The 21,947-nt window shown below is 43.1% G+C and overlaps 1 protein-coding gene and 2 non-coding genes across 3 annotated transcripts; 2 read left to right on the forward strand and 1 right to left on the reverse strand.

The window, feature by feature from the left end:
• Positions 1 to 1,639: 1,639 nt before the first annotated feature.
• trnar-ccu lies at positions 1,640 to 1,712 on the reverse strand. Its single transcript has one exon. It is a non-coding gene; the product is annotated as a tRNA-Arg (tRNA).
• Positions 1,713 to 2,142: 430 nt separating this feature from the next.
• On the forward strand, positions 2,143 to 2,231 carry trnay-gua. Its single transcript is given in 2 exon segments — positions 2,143 to 2,179; positions 2,196 to 2,231. It is a non-coding gene; the product is annotated as a tRNA-Tyr (tRNA).
• Positions 2,232 to 10,445: 8,214 nt separating this feature from the next.
• On the forward strand, positions 10,446 to 20,371 carry LOC118219613 (cytochrome P450 2K1-like). The gene is made up of 10 exons (XM_035402931.1): positions 10,446 to 10,804; positions 13,326 to 13,549; positions 14,633 to 14,795; positions 15,389 to 15,538; positions 15,884 to 16,041; positions 17,191 to 17,376; positions 18,648 to 18,789; positions 18,863 to 19,047; positions 19,202 to 19,343; positions 20,055 to 20,371. The coding sequence occupies exons 2-10, from the start codon at positions 13,352 to 13,354 to the stop codon at positions 20,240 to 20,242; spliced, it is 1,512 nt and encodes a 503-aa protein (XP_035258822.1). The 5' UTR covers positions 10,446 to 10,804; positions 13,326 to 13,351; the 3' UTR covers positions 20,243 to 20,371.
• Positions 20,372 to 21,947: the final 1,576 nt, after the last annotated feature.

Raw genomic sequence — 21,947 nt, forward strand, 5'->3', positions numbered from 1 at the left:
TTTTTATACTCCCATTCTCCATTATAATAATTCATTATTTCTGTTGACAGTTCATTATTTGTTTCTGCTTGTTCGTGTGCTTCTCTGTGACGCCTGGAGATTGCTCTGACCGTGATAGTTCTGGACAAGCTATTTACCTGTGTCAACATTAAAGTGTTCTGACTGGAAACCCAGGTCTCGGGTTGTCTTTTTAAAAAAAAAAAAAAAAAAAAACTTTTTTTTTTTTTGCGCTTTGTGAACAGTTGTGACAAACCAGCGTGTAAATCTCTTATGCACACTGAGTGAAATATCTGCCTTCTGTGTGGTGGCCCCCCAAATTAAATGGACCCATTTGTGTTTTTAGTTTTTCTTTAATATTTTATTCAAGTGCATTTCTATATTAGATTTGCAAATGTTTTAGAACAAAAATTAATTTATAATAAACATTTAAAAAAAAATAGAATAGCAAGTAACCAGTATCTGTTACATTTTTGTCAGACATCACTGGAATATGAAATGTTTGAGTTGCAGTACATCGCTATTTCCAGTAATTAAAATATACATAAATGCTACCCTTGTAAAATAATTTACAAAAATAAATTATCCTCAAATTTACATCATAAAAGACAGCAAGGGTTATAATTATATTTTGTTGATGGATTAAGACTAGTATGTGAAAAGGTCGTCAAGAAATTCCTTCAAATGATGACGGCTAATCTTTGTGATTGAAAACATCATGAAATGATGCTTTACTAAAATGACCTTGACTTTGTATGGTGCTATTTACTCTCCAATTGCACGTACTGTGGACATTTTCCAGAGGAAATTAAAAAAACAAAAGCCACTAAAAGTGGGGAAATTATTTCTTGACCCCATGGCAAAAAAAAAAAATCAATTTGAACTCCTGCAAAATAATGGGGTAATAGACTGAAGAACAACTGCCAATACATAATCAGATTTTTAAGGATGACTGGGTGACATCAGTCCCAAAACTGCCAGTTCAGTTTTCTTTAGATGCCTATTAACATAGTTTTAGAAATTGGTGCTGGTATTGGTACTGGTATTCTGGGGCATACTGGTTTGACATCAGTCAAGTCCATTATAAATGTGTCACTTTAGTGTCTAATAATTTTCAAGGATAGACTCCTTTTGGTTATGTCAACCTTGCCGATCCTGGTGAGAACTGTTATGTGCAAATAGTAAGAAACTCGGGGACTTTAGAACTTGGGACGAATCACGGCAACTTTCAGTTTGTGCAATACAGTATACATTTTTTGTTCAGTGGTGTGAACGATAGCAAATGTTTCATTTCTTAAGATAAGAACTACGCGTTATTTCTTAACCAGGGAAGAATAGGAAAAGTCAGGTTCCACTGAGATTTGAACTCTGATCGCTGGATTCAGAGTGCTAACCATTACATCATGGAGCCAATGATAGGAAAACTTTTTGGGTCATAGTAATTGACCTATGTTCACTCACTATGTAACTGTAATTGACCTACAGTAACTTTGTTACTACTTTTTGGTTGCCTGTGAGCCTATGTGTACAAACGGGTCATCTGCCTGCAATTGTGAAAATGAACCCGTAGCTATAGTAACACTAGAACTTATAGGGAAATTTCAGTGGAATCTTTTCAATGCAAACTGTGACAAAAGTGGCTCACCCCAGATGGGACTCGAACCCACAATCCCTGGCTTAGGAGGCCAGTGCCTTATCCATTAGGCCACTGGGGCTGGTCGTCTCTGCTTCAAACTACGTGACAATATAAGTGAAGACTACGACATTTGACGTGTTCATGTGCGCGACTTATGTTATACTCGTAGTGGGCAAAACTACGGACCCAATTTTAGACTGTATTCTAATCATTAGAAACAAAGTGCATTGATTTGTTCCCAAAACGATACATACGTCGTTGATGCTGATGGTGGCTGTGCTGCCGCGCTATTTGACCAGATCCATTGTAAAGCGTATTTTGACAAATGTTTGAAAAATCCCTTATACACATGCATTAGATTTTATACCTTATCAACGGACCTTTTCACGACAAGCACGTAAAACGCGAGAGAGACAAAAATTAACCTGAATATCTCTAGTTAGAAGTGTAACCCGTCGATCAATTACTTACTTGAGTATTCTTTGCATAATCACAAACGTACGCTCGTCCCTTCGATAGCTCAGTTGGTAGAGCGGAGGACTGTAGAGGACTGTTTGAAGTCATCCTTAGGTCGCTGGTTCGAATCCGGCTCGAAGGACGTGTTTTTCGTAACGCATTAGTTTTTTATAATCATTCTCACGATAATTCAATGCCTCCCGTTGAAAAAGAAGAAAACTACCTACTGTCACTACCAACACATTATTATGTCTATACATCATGAAAAGTGAGCATAAATAATTAAATATGGCACGAAATGTACGTATTTATTTATTTATTTCAATGACGCTACGTGCGACATGGAATAAGGCTTGAAATTAAAACCGTCACTTTCACCCATCAAAGTTGGGAGGCGGGCTCTAGCGAGTACTGTTTATTGATTATTTCTGAAGGAACATAGGGCGCGGGAACATCAGGCTGAGCTAGCATGATGATGATGCCTGAAAAAGCTCGCTCGGGACCACTGAAATTACCTTGAACAGTGGTGTGTTCAAATTCAGCGAACAGAGGCGAAAGTTCGTGGCGAACACAACACAAAGCTAACGGGAAAACAGTTTGAAATAGTTTGCAAACGTTAGCCTTGTTCGCTGAATTTGAACGCACCTCAGGAGTAGTGGAGTGAATAGATGGTACATTTACAAAAGATGATTATGCTTCCACATCAATCAGTGAGAAAAAAAAACCTGAACATGTGCTAATGAATAGGTCCAGTCCCCAGCTAGGTAAGGCAGGAGCTGTAAGAAGCAGAACTGCACAATTCAAAAAATAGTAATGCAGCACCGATTAATGGTACTAGCACACGAATTCTGGCTCTAGGAATGAATTAATTTAATTAAAACTGACACTAGGTGGCACTCTACACCTATCAGTGCCTCTTCTTTAAAAAGTCAGAAAGGCATTGCAGATAAGAAATGCAAATCCAAAAGTCACAAAATAAGGTAATTCAAATAATGAAAATAATGTCAAATGATATTGCCAGTAGCACTGTGGAATGTTTGAAGTTAAGTGTGCTTTGGAGCTGAATACCTTTCAAATACTCCCTGCGCAGAATACTGAGAGGCAGTTATCCTGGCCAACTGAAACCCTCCTTTCGCCCAGCTGGTCACAGTGGGCACTGGCACAGTCCAGATTCAATACCAGACCGCGGGGCTCATCCATGCACTAGAACAGGATCTTAACGGGATGGCCCACTCAGCAACCCCCTTCAGTAAATAAATCTAGTTTACTGATATTTATCCAAGTCAGTACAGTAAATGTAAGCCTCAATTTGAGTGCTGCTAGATTACTAAACAGGGCTCCCCTGCACAGCTGAGGAGACTGCTTAAAATGTAAATGTAATGGAATACCCGTATGAAATATGCCCACAAACTACTAATGAAGTCTTCTCCTGATTAACAAGTTGGTGTCAGTCAGCCCAAGCAATGTGTTCACTCCAACTCTCTGAGCTAACTATTTTAATTGATGACACTGAACTGGCAAGCATTACTGGCCTAGCCATATCTAAGCTTACATAGTCAATTAGAGACTACAGGGAGGTAGGGAGGGGTGGGGAGAGGTGCAACCTGAAGAGGTGAGTCTTCAGTCGTTGCTTGAAGGTGATCTGGGTCTCAGCTGTTCTGACCTCCACAGGGAGGTCATTCCACCATCGTGGGGCCAGAACAGACAGGAGACGTGTTCTGGAAGTGCAGGTGCGAAGAGGGGGAGGTGCTAGGCGTCCTGAGGTAGCAGAACGGAGGGATCTGGCTGGCATGTAGGGTTTGAATATCTTGTGAAGGTATGCTGGGGCTGATCCCTTGACTGCCTGGTATGCTAGGACCAATGTTTTGAATTTGATGCGAGCTATAACAGGCAGCCAGTGGAGGGTAGTGAGCAGGGGAGTTACGTGGGAGTGTCTGGGGAGGTTGAAGACCAGACGAGCCGCAGCATTCTGAATGAGCTGCAGGGGTCTGGTGGCAGATGCCGGTAGTCCAGCCAGAAGAGAGTTGCAGTAGTCCAGGCGGGATAGAACCATTGCTTGGACCAGGAGCTGGGTTGAGTAGGTGGTGAGAAAGGGGCGGATTCTGCGGATGTTGTATAGGAAAAATCTGCATGCCCGGGTTACTGCTGCAATGTTGTTGGAGAGGGACAGCCTGTTGTCCATCATCACTCCGAGATTCTTGGCGCAGGGTGATGATGTCACTACGGTGTCCCCTAAGGAAATGGAAAAGTCGAGGAGGGGAGAGGTTAGAGCAGGAATAAAGATTAGCTCCGTCTTTCCCGGGTTGAGCTTCAGGTGGTGATTGTCCATCCAGCTCTGTATGTCCCTCAGGCAAGTGGAGATGCGGGCAGGGACCTGTGTGTCCGATGGGGAGAAGGAGAGAAAGAGTTTCCGAGTCGGTAACGCTGGTTTAGCAATATTGTTCGTGTATTGTGTGATAGCTAACTATAAATTAGAGGATGGAAGACCTTGTGGTTAGGTACATTGCTAAACATGGCAAAAGCAGTGTGCTTGAAGGGATAGAAAACCCAAGACGCGCCTTACGAGTGGGCATCGTCTCAGTTTGAAAACTATTCGAAATTACCTAAAAATAAGAAAGGGAAGATTGCCACAGCATTGCAAGCGATTCTGGCATCTTACAAAATGACTAAAAAGAGATTAGACGCTGTAGAGATAGAAAACCATACTCTTCAACAGCAAGTAACAGAGAAGGCAGTTACTCTTAAAAATTATGAAGTGAATGCCACGCTAAACATGGAGATTCAAATAAAGCTGAGGCAGGAGGTTGCACAGCTAGAAAACAATAATCAGAATCTTATGTCGTCACTAGAAAAAACAGTCAATGACTTGAATCGTGCACAAGCGGCGTATGATTACTTGATTATTAAATGTACCAATCTGACTCCCGGAACTCACACTAGCAATTCAGACCGGGAAGGAATATACAAGAGAGCAGTAGATATCATGCAAGGACACATAGCAGCGGTAGGGGTACCCCTTCCTGAGGGATTAGTGGCTGAATTAGACAATGAGGATGATAAAACCAACAATTTTGGGGGGAAACCTGCATGGGATAATTGGGATAGCTATTCGGAGTACACAGTTAAGTTTCCTATGGCCCCTGTACATTCAACCACTACTATTCAGCCTGGGGAGGGGGGGGCAGAGGGAACGCACAAGTACAACTACTACACTTAGGCCTCTCTCACCTGGTGACATTGAATCCCTAATCAAGAACATTGGTTACTTTGAGCCTTCTAAGAGAGACCCGCTCGAATTCATTGCATCACTAGAACGTGCGGTAGATCTACACAGACTTACTGATGCTGATGCTTGTGTCACACTAATTGCATGCCTTCCACACGCCTTAGCTAGAGCGCTTTCTACTGATATACAGAACAAAAATGCAGACAAAGCTAGCAGGAAGAAGGCACTACTAGAGGTCCTGGGAACTCGAGAGATAGATTGGGAAAGAATTAGGGAAGTAGAAATGCAACAGGGAGAACACCCAGCAGCATATGCTTCTAGATTATGGGAAGCTTTCTCTGACTATAGTGGTATGCCACATTTAACCCAACAAGACCCTATTTTCAAGTCTACATTGATTGCACAGAGTGACACATACACCCGAGATGCCTTAACACTTCACATAGACTCCCATACCCCATACACAGAAATAGTTACAAAAATGACTCAACTTTACAACTCCAAAAACAACAGGTTGGCGAATAAGAAGAGACATCCAGTAGCTGCAGTTGGAGGAAGGCCTCATAATAATAGTTCACATAGGTCTGTGTCATGGAGAAATGAAGGATATGTGCCAGATGACATTAAGCAGCAAAGAGGGGAGAGGCCAGTACCCTATAATTTGGATGGAAAGTTTGTTTGTTATGCATGTGGAAAGGAAGGACACATAGCTAAGGAATGCAAATCTTTTCACAGTAAGGGTCCTAATCACTCAAGTTTGAGCCAGACACTCAGTGGTATACAGTCAGCAATAACAAAACTGAATGCAGAGAATGTTGATTTGCAGGCAGCTATTTCTAAGATGACAAGCAACACCACTTCACACTCAGCATAGGGGTGTCAGGCCTCCGTGCTGCACGTGGCACCTTTGTCACGTGATAGATGGGGTAGACCAATTACACAGATCGCTGTTGGAGGCCAATGCGATAATTAGTTAGTGGATAGTGCTGCTTCTTTGTCCATAATTCATTCTAATGCAACCCCTAGTCACAGTAATAGGACTATCACAATAGAAGGCTTTGATGGTACTATGTCTCTGGCTTCCCAATCAGATAACCCTACCTTTGAAATTGGCAAAGAGAGGTTTAAAGACAAAGCTTGGCTTAGTGCAACAGGAGATGGTCGCAACATTTTAGGTTCAGACATCATGAAAAAGCGTGGTTAAATTATAGATTATGGCAACAATTGCATTTGGCGCAATACTGAGTCTAAAGATGAGTTTGTGGAGATTTCCGTTGTTCATGCAGTGCATGCCATTAAGAAGTCGGAGGAATATGACTTACATACATTGTTGAGAGTTAACGATGCAGGTTTGGAGGAAGTGTTAGCAAAACATAGAGGTGTTTTCGCTAAAAGTAAACATGATTGTAGGCGAATAGATCGTGAAGTCATGGAGGTGAATATACAAGGCTGTGATCCTCCGCCACTCCGCCAATATAAGTACCCAGAGGAAGCAAACCCTTATATTCAATCTACGATTGAGTCTTTTTTGCAACAGGACGTCATACGACCCTGTCTCTCACCAGCAATGGCTCCCATTTGGCCAGTTCGGAAACCAGACAATTCCTGGAGGCTTTGTGTTGATTACAGAGAACTTAATAAATGCACCCCTACCTGTGCTCCAGTAGTAGCTTCAACACCAGAAGTACTAGCATCCCTGATATCTGAAGCAAATTATTATTCAGCATTACACATTTCTAATGGATTTTGGTCAATACCATTGCATCCAGACTGCCAGTACAAATTTGCATTCAAATTTAAAAACACACAATACACATGGAATGTTTTGCCTCAAGGTTTTTCTAGTTCACCCACACTCTTCCATCAGTGTCTAGCCCAGGTGTTAACAGCTTTCTCCAAACCTGAATGCCTTATTCAGTATGTTGATGATTTGCTCTTGCAGACTGCTACCAGAGAAGAACACATAACCTTACTGGCAGAATTACTCGGGCTACTTGAAAATGCAGGACTTAAATTAAATCCGGAAAAAGCACAGCTCCTCAGATCTGAAGTCACATACTTGGGTATCAAATTAAGTCAAGGGGCCTGACCCACACAAAAGTAGACATAATCAAGAGACTACCTGTTCCGGTGTCCGGTGTTACTGCTCTGCGGTCATTCTTGGGGATTGTGGGATTTTGTCGCGAGTTTATTGAACGCTTTGCAGACACAGACAAAAAGGGGGGGGGGGGGGGGGGGGGGGGGTTATAACTATTTTTTGTTTCTTTTCTCTTTATTTCAGAAATCTGGCATACATATGTGGGAGGTCCTCTTGACAATAATGCTACCGGTGATGGCGATGACACAAGAGTGCCCAGAGCAGCGCCCAGCACCTCTGTCTGGTATAATTGCAAGACCACACCAGGGCGCCCTGATCAACAATGTCCAATGGGTCCATATTCCAGTCCTGGTGAACTTGACAGCATGGTCTCCAGATCTGGATGAGCACTGCAAGGGGGAGAGCGTGACCCAGTACAAGGACCTCATGACAACAGCATTCCTGAAATACCATGACATGGTGGCTGCCAACTTCCAGAGCGACAGCCCAACCCCCACACCTACCAGACGAAAACTGCTTGGGTTCCTGGATGGTGTTCTAGGAACTACAGGAACCGGATTAGCTATTTCAAATTTGATGGATACCCTACAATTGAAATGGAATGAACTAAAACTTAAGGAGATGATATGCTAAAGATAAACACTCCTTGTGCGAAATGGCAGAAACCAACAGTAAAGTGTGCAATGTAAGTCTGACACATGTACATGATAACTTCACCAGAGTAATCATCAAGGATAAAGATGTTTGCATACGCCACCGTATGCATCTGTTTAATACTGATACCATCATCCCGGCTCTGCTACAGGACAAGCTCTCCCAGCTGCACGTGCCTGACTGCACCTGCAGGTGGATCACCGACTTCCTGTCTGACAGGAAGCAGCACGTGAAGCTGGGGAAACACGTCTCCGACTCCCGGACCATCAGCACCGGCTCCCCTCAAGGCTGCGTCCTTTCTCCTCTACTCTTCTCCCTGTATACTAATAGCTGCACCTCCAGTCATCAGTCAGTCAAGCTCCTGAAGTTTTCAGACGACACCACTCTCATTGGACTCATCTCTGGTGGGGATGAGTCCGCCTACAGGAGAGAGACTGAACATCTGGTGTCCTGGTGCAGCCAAAACAACCTGGAGCTCAACGCCCTAAAGACAGTGGAGATGGTTGTGGACTTCAGAAGGAACGCAGCCCCGCCCGCCCCCATCACCCTGTGTGACTCCCCAGTCGACACTGTGGAGTCCTTCTGCTTCCTGGGCACCATCATCACCCAGGACCTCAAGTGGGAGCTGAACATCAGCTCCCTCACCAAGAAGGCTCAGCAGAGGATGTACTTCCTGCGGCAGCTGAAGAAGTTCAACCTGCCAATGACAATGATGGTGCACTTCTACACTGCCATCATTGAGTCCATCCTCACCTCCTCCATCACCATCTGGTACGCTGCTGCCACTGCCAAGGACAAGGGCAGACTGCAGCGTATCATTCGCGCTGCTGAGAGGGTGATTGGCTGCAATCTGCCATCCCTCCAGGACCTGCACACCTCCAGGGCCCTGAGGCGGGCAGAAAAGATTGTGGCCGACCCCTCCCACCCTGGACACAAACTCTTTCAAACACTCCCCTCCGGCAGGAGGCTGCGGCCCATCAGGACCAAAACCTCACGACACAAGAACAGTTTTTTCCCGACTGCAGCTGGCCTCATCAACAAGGCCCGGGACCCCCACTGACACTGTCTGTTATCCTGACCCCCACGGACACCAAACAGACAGCACCTGTACTTATAACACTTTATCCCCTTGCACTATTGTTTATTGTTTACTGTTTACCGTTTGCACTATGTTTATGTTATGTTATGTCTGTTATGTTTTTATTGCACTATGTTTATTTTATTTTATTTATCTTATTTTTTGTTCACTGTTATGCACCACCTGACCAAAACAAATTCCTCGTATGTGTAAACCTACTTGGCAATAAAACCTGATTCTGATTCTGATTCTCAAGTTCGTTCTGCAATCGTTCGTTCAGGTTGATGGGCTTTTCCGCACCGGACTGTCAATCACATTGTAAAAAAACAGAGCCGCTTAACTCTATGGTTTTGGCTCCAAATCGACAGCATGGCCGCGCCCGCTTCAAAACGTGTTTTAGAGACCCACGGAGAGTCAATGGGTGACGTCACAGTAGCTTTGTCCATATTTTTTACAGTCTCTGGTAATACCATACGTGTTGTTTACGGCATTGTCGCCCTTTTTAGTACAGTCTGGTTTGATTGACAATTCATTTATTCAGTAAGTGAGAGTATAAACTTTCTAACGATGTATAACACGTCTAATTTTGCTTTTGGAATAGCGTTTTATAGGTCAGCGTAACCGAAAATATTCTTATCATCGCATCCACTATGTGGTAGCAGTCAAAGACACTGAACCTAAAGAAACGTTGTCAACGATTTTTTGTAATTTCTTGGAAAATATTATTATTATTGAGAACTTCTGGGCATAGCTAAGCCATGTTTGCTGATAGACCTATCTGTCATCGTTTTCTGGAGCAAAACAGACGCAGATTGCCTATAATTTTGGTTGGTTCTCAAATCGCGTAAACTGGCTTTGCCCACGACGTTTGACAATTTCGAAAAGCGCAGAGACATATTACGAGTTCGTCAAACGTCTTGAGCGATTTGGTTTGCCTGGAACACGCTAAGGAATAGACCCAGTCACCCAGTCTGTTTTTGTTTTGATTTTGCCCGCGCGCCAAGGTCTTTGCAAACTTCTTCTTTTAATTTCCGGCAGACTAGGCACAGGTAGTGCATTGCTGCCATAGACTGTATAAAAATATACCGATTAAAAACATATATATACCGATTGTTTTTAACCTCCCGCCGGTTAAAAACAACAACGCATTTGGTCTTTGCAAACGGAAATTATGTACGTGTTTATTTGCATACTGAGCAGGGAAGTGAGATCCGATCACAAGACGTCCGTCTCGACTGAATCTAGACACTATCTGGATATATCTGGATACAAAGTACAGGTCTGAACAGGGCCTGAGTGATAACGACCTTTTGGGGCCTGAGTGATAACGACCTTTTGGTTTCCTGTCCCTGATTGGTGGACAGGAACCAGCATTTTTATTTCAGGCACAAGGTATAAAGTTTGTAATTGCTAGTCACTTTTCATTGACCCGTACGGTTCAGAGTGTAATGGCTACTACTTTTTTAGAGTCGCTATTAAATTGTTAGACAAAAAGTATATTATTATCAAGCCAGCCACCGACGAGGGCGGACAATCTGAGAGAATTTCATAAAGAAAATCCATGAAATTCTTTTTTATAAATCTACAAGGAAATCCGTTCTACCACAAGTGAAGATCACACAGAGAATCCTCTTCAAAGGCACAAGCCTAAGGAATCATGTAAGTACCTACATGCTAGTGTGGATTTATCCTGCGGTGTATAACTTTGTAAACTGGGATTTGTCAACTGAGGCAAGAGTAAGCATCATAGTAAAAATTTAGGACTTGGGAATGAGGATTATTCTGAGAATGTAAAGCAGGGATCTCAAACTCAAGTCCCGGAGGACCACAGTCACCGCTGGTTTTTGTGTTACGCTTCCAATCTGCATGCAGTTTAGGCCTGTGAAACAGTGTGCAAACACAGGCATTAGCCACTGACTCTAATGAAAGTGCAGTAACACAGTGTCACAGTATTGGCGTCTTTTTGTAGGCTATCCGGAAGTTTCCAATGGTTTTTTCCTAATAGGGATTTCAATTTCTGCAGAAAATAATGCCTGTGATTAACAACCTTGAGAGAATGTCAAGTTTTGTTCGACTTTGTTCGAATAAATTTCGGAGCCATCGCGTGCGTTTAAAAAGTCTGTTGTTAACAGGTTGCTATGTTGAAACTATCGATACAACGAACGGTTTACGCGTGCAGGTCGGATAGTCAAAACTTGAGTGGTGGTAGGCAGTATGCGACCGCAGGCATTTGTTGTTTCAATATAGCAGCTTACTTTCTTAAAACACGTACCGGCTTCGAAATTCACGATTGAGAGACTAGAGGGTGTCGTTTATGTAGGCCTAGTAGATCAAAATGTAAAACTATCTTTAGCCTATATTAACCACATACCTTATTTTCTACAGAAATATAAATGCCTATGGGAAAGCATTGGAATACTGCTGAGGTATATAAACGGTTAGAAAATTCACTTGCTGGTTGTCTTGCTCTATGGTGTTAGTTTGTAGTCCTAAACCGGAAAGTAAGTTCGCATGAGCCATGGGTTCCCTCGTCAGATTTCCAATGCATTTTTCCCATAGGGATTTCGTTTTCTGCCGAAAATAATGTATGTGGTGATTGTACGCTTAAGATAATTTCACGTTTTGTTCTACGTGATAAATGACACTCATTAATATCAGCACCTAGATGCTGTTATGTGCTCTTAAAAAATAAGTTGCTATATTGAAACTACAACAATGGTCAGAACCGCCACACTCGTTTCCCTACTACCCCGCCTGCACGTGACAACCGTTGTAGTTTCAATATAGCATCAGCTGGCTCACAATTACTGGTCTGATTTTCCTTGCATAATGGTAGACTGGGCCTGGGCCTGCCCAGTATTTTTACACCGTATTGAGCATGCTAGGCTGATAATTGCTATTAACCCAGGAACCATTACATTACATTACAGGCTTTTAGCCGACGCCCTTACCCAGAGCAACTTTCACAACTTTTTACATTGCATCCATTTATACGGCTGGCTAAATACTGAAGCAATGCAGGCTAAGGACCTTGCTGAAGGTACTTAACCCGCAGAACAACAGTGTTCAACTTGGGTATTGAACGTGTGACCTTTTAGGTTACAAGACCAGCTCTTTACACATACTACACAGTGCCCCGTGAACCACACCCCTTTGTGGAAGGTCCTGCTTTAGATGTACTTTGTATCCCTCATTTATTTGATGATAGTTTCATCAGTAGTTTAAAGGGGTCTCCGTAGACCAGAGTTGGGCAATACTGATCCTGGATGGCTGGTGTGTATGCAGGTTTTTTGTTTCCACCAGTCACCCCATCTAAGATGTAAGATATAAGCTAAGATATACTTTTATTGAACCCCGCGGGGTAATTTGTCCTCTGCATTTGACCCATCCTAGTTACTTAGGAGCAGTGGGCAGCCACAGTGCAGTGCCTGGGGACCAACTCCAGTTCTGAGGCCAGTTCCTTGGTCAAGGGCAACTGCAGGAGCGCACCTAACATAAATGAGCTAAATGAGCAAATTGGATGCATACACCAACACTGGTTCACTGGTAGACTAAATCACACCAAAACATTTCATATAGGGAAAAAAAATAACAGTCTTTGGTTGTCATTCATGTGCTTAACAAGAACTGTAGCTTATATGTAAGATGGCATTTGGCCTAATTAAGTAATTTACTCCAAAAGTTTGCATGACAACCAGGATCAGATAATGATCAAATCAAGATTTATTCACATGGCTCGTTTCACAAACGATTGTCACAATATGCTTCACTGACAACCCTGGCCTAAACCCCCCCCCCCCCCCCCCCCCACAGGAGCAAGCCTAAGGCAACAGTGGCAAGATCTGACTGTATAAATACATGTCACAATTAATGAATCACTGCCATGTCTTTCTAGTTGGACAATTAGACATTATCGGCATTTAACTACTAATTAGGACTAAAAGAAATTTCCCTTGGTTTAATATTGAGTTACGTATGTCAAATTAACCTTTCTGTGAAGTTTTGAAAAATACAATAATTGGAGCTTATTAATTACAGAAAGATTTGCCCCTCAAACACCACTGGCAACTTAAGTGATATCAAGAACCCCTCATGCTGTGGCTGATTAATAGAGCACAACCTGAGAGTATTCGGTGTAAACTACCTACCCCCCTCTCCCCCCGACCCTGTAATTTTGCAGCTGATTGGCTCGTTCAGTGGGGGACCATGGCCGTGTTGGAGGGGTTTTTACCCCAGATGCCCCCACCCTTGACCCTCCTGGAGATGGTGCTGGTGCTGTTTCTGCTCTACCTGCTGTCTTCCACCCCTGGGCAGGGAAAAGACCCACCGGGACCCAGACCCCTGCCCCTCCTTGGGAACCTGCTCCACCTGGACCTCAAACAGCTCCATGTGTGTCTCTGTGAGGTAAGGACAAAAAAGGGCCAATTGTTTTGGCAAAGTGCAGGAGTGGTATTTTAATGCATCTGTTAAGAAAAATGTTTTTCAGGGTAGGACAAATCAAACTTGTGATGTCTTTCCTCTGGGTTGAAGAAAAGGGCCCACAGAATAAAATGTCATTGACTAGCTGATTTAAAAAAAAAAAAAAAAAAAAAACCTTGAATGCAATAGCAGGGAGAAAGTGTAGCATAAAGTGTGATGCCTGAGAAAGGTCTTTTACACCAGAAGGAAAATTGGTCTGGATGTCCCAGCACAACTTGGCCATCTGCTTTGGTTCCATATTTTCTGCTGGCTTCACGGTACTGCAGAGCTAACTTTATACACACGTGCTCCAAAGGGGAAGGGTTCTTTTAAAAATGACACCGGAAATGCTGATCACATGACAAAGGTCTCTAATTTGAAATCTTCCAATAATTTTTGACGCGCATCTTACTTTTTATGAAGTATCATGGTTAATATGAAATCTCTATCCTTTAAAAACATGCACTCGCTGATTTTATCTTGTCTGACTTTCTGTTCAGCTGACGGTTCACAAAGAGGAACCACTGCATTTCAGCCTATGGAATGGTTTGCATTCACAATGAGCAGACCCTCTTATCGAGAGTCACCTGCATGAATGCAGGCATAAATGTTTAGGTTTTTAAATGGCTATCACTCGTGGAATAGCATCCTGAATGATTTCAAAACCGCATTAAATTTGTCCGCACCTTCATGCTGACATCGTAAATGTTTTTGTGTCCGTTTACCTGCCAATGGCGAGCAGAGTAGAGATTCTTATACTTATCTCTGATGAAACTGCTGACATGTAAATTTGTTGTGCAGTGTTCCTTTTAAACTAAATTAAATGAAAGGCTGGAATAACAGGAGGCAAAAGTTGGCACCTGAAGAGGGTGTGAGTAAAAATGCTTATCGTAGCTCACTACTAGATGCTTCTGTTTGTCCTGCATTTATGAATGTGACAAACAAAAAAACACTGACCACCAAATTATGGCTTAGCTACTGTCACAGAGGCAGTGCCATTCAAATTGTGTTCATTTTCTGTCTCTCCAGCTGTCTAAGAAATACGGATCTGTGTTCACTGTACACTTGGGCCCCAAGAAGGTGGTCGTCCTGGCAGGCTACAAGACGGTCAAACAGGCGCTGGTCAACTACGCTAAAGAGTTTGGAGACCGGGAAATTTCACCCATATTTACAGATGCTCTGCAAGGACACGGTATGTAATCCAGTCCAATCCTGTCCATCTGTTGGTTTGGCCATCTTCCTGTACTCCGAAAAACGTAACAACTTAGAACACTTATCCATTTGGATGTAGCCACAGTCTTTGAGGTTTTTCCCCACAGTGATCAAATGGCCAATAGTCTGTCTCTGGCGGGATGCTTTCAGACCCAGCTGAATAGCCCTGAAATGCACACTAGTTACCACAGCTGTCGCTGGCATTTTGATACTCACAGAATCAGCACTACAACAGTGCAGTATTGGACAATCAAGGCAAGGAATTCCAGTGGAGGATCAGCTGTTAACATGGGTAGTTGGAGAAAAGTGCTGGTTTTTTTACAACTTTCATGGACCGACAGCTGATAGTGAAGGTGGTCCGTTAGGTGCTTGCTAGCTGGCCGGAGTGTTTCGTCTTACCGCTGAACTGTCCTCCACGTTTTGTGTTTATTTGCAAACGGGATACCAGACCTACCAATTTCAAAACTGCAGCAGTTGTTTTTACGTTTCGCGGAAGATAAAAGAAATGTGTGAAACGTGTGAAATGCAGGTCTTAGTTTCTACCCCCGCTGTGGCGTTCTGCGCTCTCCCCAGGTGTGACGTTTGCCAACGGAAACTCCTGGAAGGTGATGAGACGCTTCTCCCTCAAAAACCTACGCGGCTTCGCGATGGGCAAGAGGGGGAGCGAGGAGAAGATCATCGAGGAGTCGCGCCACCTCGCCGAGGTGTTTGGGAATTTTAAGGGTGAGGGAGAAATGGGCCTGGACTCATTCGCCCGGTGTCAATCCGCTTTGACTCAATCACAAAAATCAACACCGTAAGCTGCGTTTGTGATGGGAGAAAACAAAGCTGGTTTTTATTTTTAAAGGCAACATTTAAGAAGAAATGCTGACTGAATCCTGACCAGAGAATGTCGGGCAATCCATTTCTTGCAGCCTACCTGTGTATAATTATTTTTTTTTTAATTTGATCTCACGGTTGAGTAAACATGTTGAAAATAACGAAAACTATTTTATCCTTTAAAAGAAACAGAACCTTTGCTTGGGCGGAAAGAAACGGTTTTTGTTCATTCTTTATTTTGGTCTTTAGGTGAGCCTTTCGACACCACTCAGCCACTGAAGTACTCCGTCTCCAACATATTGAGCGCCATCATGTATGGCTGCCGCTTTGACTACGCTGACCCCGCCTTTCACAAAATGGTCGAGAGGACAAAAGAAGCTGTCCGGCTGTCTTCAGTTGAAATAATGGTACGCGCACTGTTAAGTAATTATCCTTCTGTACAGACCTGGGTGAAATACGTATTTGTTTTGGCTTCAAATACTTTTCTGTGCTCTGTTGATCTTGCCTGGTGTGATTGAGCCTGCCAGTATGACCAGACTGGCGGGGTTTGCACTTTTCGAGAGTATATCAGTGGTTCCAATGTACCAGACAAGATCAGTAAAGCGTAGAAAACTATTTGAATCCAAAACAAATACGTATTTGACCCTGGTCTGTTTCTGTATAAAGGTAGAAGGCTTGAGCTGGGGCCCACTGTCAAGACAGATTCTTGCCTGGGTTCTGTCTTTAGGGATCTGTAAGAGAGTCCTTTGTGGGTCAGTAGATTTTTGTCCTCCTTCCGGGAGTAAGGTGGGTTAAGTCAGCCAGGGTTCCTCATGTGACCCCCCTGCATTAGTTCCCCCTTAATGGCACATTAGGGGCCAGCAGTTTCTCTCAGTGCAAGAGATCTTTCTCCACCAGTCAGCTGCAGCTCTCTGTTGTAGCGCTATGTGCTCTGTAGTTCTGTGGGAAATGGCTACTGAATCACAGATGAGCACATTGTGTACTCCTATGTTTTGGTCTACAAACCTGGGTCAAATACATATTTACATATTTCAAATTTTAGCCCTTTACATGCTGGTAATATTTAGAGGTTCCCCTGGTCATTTTCAACAAACCATCTTTCCAGTAATTATATGGAGGAATTATCCCGAATGCACAATCATTTCAAAAAATCAATTTTTGCTGAAAATACTCACAGAGTCTGTTTGCATTCAGAGGGATTAATGTTGAATACTTCTGGAATTCTGTGCCACAGCCTGAATTCTATTAATTCTATAAACTGGACTTATACACTGTAGATTGCGTAACCATTTTACCATCCTGGCAATGATAATATTTGAAAATATAAACATTGGTGTTCTTTCTAAATTGTTAGTGATTTACCATTATTTTGGTGTCTTAGTTTGTGACCCAGGTCTGTCCTCATATGCACTGCAGGTGAAAGAGAGGTGACTCCAGAGGTGCAGTTGGTGATTTCTTAAAACGGGAAGAAAGAAAGTTTGGCAGCAATTTTCCTTTTTAAATATTTTGCGTTTTGTGGTTCTGATCCCGAGTTTGTTTTTGACTGTTTACTGCAGCTTTATAACATGCTCCCTTGGCTGCGCTGGTGTTGTGGCCGGTGGCTGGTGAAACGTACCAAGATGTTGAAGATCACAGAAAACCTGGTAGAAGGGATCAAGGGGCTGGCGCAGGGACAGAAGGACACACTCAACTCCCAGGACCTCAGGGGATTTGTGGACTCCTTCCTGGTTCGGCAGCAGGAGGTATGGACAGGAAGAACAAGATTGCGTGTCCAGTGTTTGATATACCGCCACCACCACTTATTAGGGTGCAAGTCCTCTCCATCTCCAGAGGTTGTGGAGTCAAATTGATTCCAGCCCTTGCAGGAATTTGATCTGACTCTTGACCCTGAGATTGGGAGGACCGATGAGCCACTGGGCACCCAGATGGCCACATCCTCCTGGAAAAGGCGGTTGGTGATAGTGAGGGACTCAAATCATTAGGGGGCAGACAGCATAGCAAAGTTTAAAAGGGTTATTCTTGAAGTGCATTGTAAATTTATTCCAAAGGTAAGGAAAAGTAAGTTGAAGAAGCGCTCCCCCCAGTGGATGAACAGAGCCATAAGGGAGAGTTTGAGGGGGAAAAAACTGTATGAGATGTATAAAAAATGACAGCACTGGAAGTAATAAGGCTGATATTGTATGCTAAGGTTAAAAAAAGACCTACTGGAAGCCAAGAGGTTCTTTGAAAGGCAAATTACCCAAGATGCAAAAAGTAGTCCTAAATGTTTCTTTCAATGCTGTATTAGGTAAAGGAAAGTGAAGGAGGATATCAAGTGCTCCGCAATTAAGAAGGAGCATTGTTTTATAAGAATATAGATATTTCTGATGCCTTAAATAGTTACTTTGAGAGCTTTGCAAGAGGACAGGTTACTAATAGACTGGAAGGCATATTCAGTACACAGAATGTCTTGGCAGATATTGTGATAGATGATGAAGTAGTACTGGATAAATGACATGAACTAAAGACAATTAAGGCAGCAGGTCCTGATGGCATATCCAAGGGTACTCACAGAATTAGGAGAGATCATCTTTAAACCACTGGCAGGTATTTTTAGATCGTCTTTAGAAACTGGAGAAATACCTGAGGACTGGAAGCAAGGTAATATAATGCCAATATATAAGAGAGGGGATCGTACTGATCCAGGAAACTACATGCCTTTCCTTTTAACTTTCATCACATGTAAAATACTGGAATCCATCTGAGACAAGTTAGAAGTGTTTCTTGGAAATAATCATCCTAAGGGATAGGTCATGCCTGACAAATCTTCTGGTATTCTTTGAAAAAGCTACCAAGTGTTTTGATTATAGTAAGGTTTATGATATTATATACTAAGATTTCCAAAAGGCATTTGATAAGGTACCACATGATAGACATGTTAGCAAAATTACGACACTAGGAATTGGAGGCGGTGTATTCGGAACTGGCTACAGAGTCTATATCTCCATGGTGTTTTCCACCTGTTCCCTCTCAGGAGTCAGACCAGCCGGGTTCCTACTTCCACAACAACAACCTGAACTATACTGTCGGCAACCTGTTTGCAGCAGGGATGGATACCACTGGAACCACCCTGAGATGGAGCCTACTGCTGATGGCCAAATACCCCCACATACAAGGTGGGGAAATGCACGCACGCACATACACACACACAAACAAACAGCACGATGCTCTCTTTCTTTCGGGGTGCAGATCAGGTTCAGGACGAGTTGAGTTGGGTCATTGGGGACCGGGAACCCCGGGTGGAGGACCGGAGGAACCTGCCCTACACAAACGCCGTGATCCACGAGATCCAGAGACTGTGCAACATTCTACCACTGAACTTTCCCCACACCACCACCTGCGATGTCACCTTCCAGGGACACTTCATCAAGAAGGTTTTATCATCTCCCTTCATCTGTATTCTTTCTCTCCCTCCCCTTCTCTATTTCTCTTCTTCCTTCCAGTCTGCAGAGCCCACAACATTTTTATATCCCTCTTACTGCTTTGAGGTACTAGTGCAACTCGACTAAATTAATTAACGTTGTGCAGGGAACAATGGTGGTCCCACTCCTGACGTCAGTCTTGTGGGACGAGGAAGAGTGGGAGACGCCCCACAGCTTCAACCCCGGCCACTTCCTGAATGAGAAGGGCTGCTTCATCAAGAGAGACGCCTTCATGCCCTTCTCTGCAGGTACAGCACAGTGCAGCGCATGGCAAAGCAAAGCTCTCTGAACCAATGCAAGAATGCAGCAGATATGACACGTAAGCTTCCTGATCCACAGGTTGCTGTTTTCAGTCAGAGGAGTTTGTATTAAGAGTAGTCTGTAGACTTTCCGGTTTTTCCAGGGGTCAGCAGAGGTACACAGAACCTGAATGAAAGTACGCTGTCCTTCTGGTGTGAAAAAGCACTGGGGACTGTTACCATCTTTCTCCCCTGCTGTTGTAGAAAAGGACTGTAATTATTTCTGTATTGATTTTATAAAGTCTGATTTATTCTTATAAAAAAAGGTTCAAGGATTCTCGTTCCCCTGTAGGACAATATATATTACATTGTCATTATCTCTGTCAGTTCTGTAATTATAAAAAGGTACTGAGATTCTCTTACCCCTTACCTCTTACCCCTAAAACCACTGGGATTATCAGTCACCTTAAAACACTGGAATTATTCAAATTGATTATCTTTCTACCCTTGCTATACAAAGTTTCTGGATTTGCTCACCAGTATCTATGCCCTATGATTCTTTCCTTCATAGCTGTATTTATAGTAAGTTGGTCATCTCTCTCCTGTAGCTGTATTTAGGTGCTGTGATTATCTCTCTCTCCTGTAGCTATATTTAGGTGCTGTGATTATCTCTCTCTCCTGTAGCTGTATCTATGTGCTGTGATTATCTCTCCCTGGCAGGGCGACGGGCCTGTGTGGGAGAGAGCCTGGCCAGGATGGAGCTCTTCCTCTTCTTCACCCTCCTCCTGCAGAGGTTCCACTTCACACCACCACCGGGGGTGTCCGAGGACGAGCTGGACCTGACATCGACTGTGGGGTTCACCCGCAGCCCATCCCCCCACCTGCTGTGCGCTGTGAGCCGGACCTAAACCCCACTCCAGCTGATGGGTGGGAACATCAGCTCTTTTGTTTTTACCAAACGCTTCTTGATCATGAGTTACTGTAAATTTTATAAACTAATATAAATAAACATTTAATAAACATAAAGCTCCTCTCTGCCTTGACTGTCCTTATCTACCTCATGTTGAACATCAGGAAAAAGCCCTGTGTAGGATCTCTTGGACAGTTTTTTTTTGACCCTGTTTCTACATCTTGGTATTACCTGAACTCTTCAAATAGTGAACATTCTTGCTGGATTTTCCCATTTGTATCCACTTAGTCAGGGCTTTACCATTAACTTTGAGCCATTTGTTCAAACTTAGTTTTATTTACATCTCCCGTTCTGTACATTTAGTATTCCTTCTTCTTTCGACAATCTTTGTATCTTTTCTTATTCGTTTCATATGTAGGGTGCCCCCTATTGTAATTGCTGGAATTCCTATTATTATTATTATTCTCCTGTATTTTGTCCAATAACTTGTCCATACATTGGTAACTTGTCCATTTCGGCACACACATAGTCCTGGCCACGCGTAACTTGGCCATAAATAAAGGGCACAGATTGGCCCATAGGGGGCACTACAACAAGAATTCTAAGTCAAAGGCTCATTGCTGCCACCACCTTTGTCCTAGCGAAGTGAACCTTCATACACATCTGCAGCTGGACATTCTGAACAATTTTGCGATTGGGAACTATAATGTCTGCCTATAATTTCTTTCCGCCATTTTAAATTTTTTTAAAAACATCTCATGAACCATAAGTCCGAATGATACAAAATTTCACAGGGCAGGTGATATGCATGAACATAGTTTGAGGAAAGCTAAGGGATTTGTCAAAAATTTGCGAAGTTATTAGCCAATCAATTTTAAAAATTTTGCAAAAACATGCAATTTGCTGTAAAATCATGATACAGTGATAAATCCACTTGGAATTTGTCAGGTCAATCCATTTCCCATGATGCCTTGCATTTTCCTCTCGTATTTTGTCCAATGACTCATCTAAAAATTGGTAACTTTTGTCCATTTTGGCCCACAGTTGGCTATCTTTGACACCAAAAGTGGCACTGATTGGCCGATAGGGGTCGCTATAATAAGCACTGAAAGTCTAATGCTCATCCCGGTGTCCTGCTTGTCCTAGAGAGGTGATACTTGGTCCAGATGTATATCTGGACTAATCAAACAATTTAGCCTTTACGATCCGTCTTGTCCATTCCTTGTCATTCAGTGTATCTGCTAAACTTCTGAAATGCCAAAGTAATGGACTGCACTTGTGAAATATTCCCACAGAGTCCTCTTTCCTCCGCTAACTTATTTTTTTAATGCTGCTCTAGGAGTTTTAACGTTTAAAATGAAGTCTCCTTCTGAATGATGAACAGCGTAGTGTGGCTATCAGATGACAGAAGATCTCCTGAGGAATGCAAACAGCATTATTGTGCTGGCAGCACGCTAGCAGGCTGCAGTTATCAAACAGTGCTATCAGTTCATCTGTCCTGCAGCCCGCACGGGACAAAAGCCGCGTTTCCACCGCAGGAACTTTACCCCTTTTGAGGAACTCAGTGCGTTTCCATCGCAGGAACTAGGGTCTAAATTTAGTTCTCTCGGGGTGCAGTCTGTGTGGGTTTCCTCTGTCAAAAGACATGTAGGTAGGCTAATCTGAGGCTCTAAATTGCCCATAGGTATGAGTGTGTGAGTGAT

The sequence above is a fragment of the Anguilla anguilla genome, chromosome 2, assembly GCF_013347855.1.
Source record: "Anguilla anguilla isolate fAngAng1 chromosome 2, fAngAng1.pri, whole genome shotgun sequence".
Classification (NCBI taxonomy): Eukaryota; Metazoa; Chordata; class Actinopteri; order Anguilliformes; family Anguillidae; genus Anguilla; species Anguilla anguilla.

Bases quoted from the DNA above. Each gene is read 5' to 3' on its own strand.
- LOC118219613 (XM_035402931.1), top strand. From the start codon at position 13,352: ATGGCCGTGTTGGAGGGGTTTTTACCCCAGATGCCCCCACCCTTGACC. The intron at 13,550-14,632 runs GTAAGGACAAAA...CTGTCTCTCCAG, and splicing joins TCCATGTGTGTCTCTGTGAG to CTGTCTAAGAAATACGGATC. The intron at 19,344-20,054 runs GTACAGCACAGT...TCTCCCTGGCAG, and splicing joins CTTCATGCCCTTCTCTGCAG to GGCGACGGGCCTGTGTGGGA.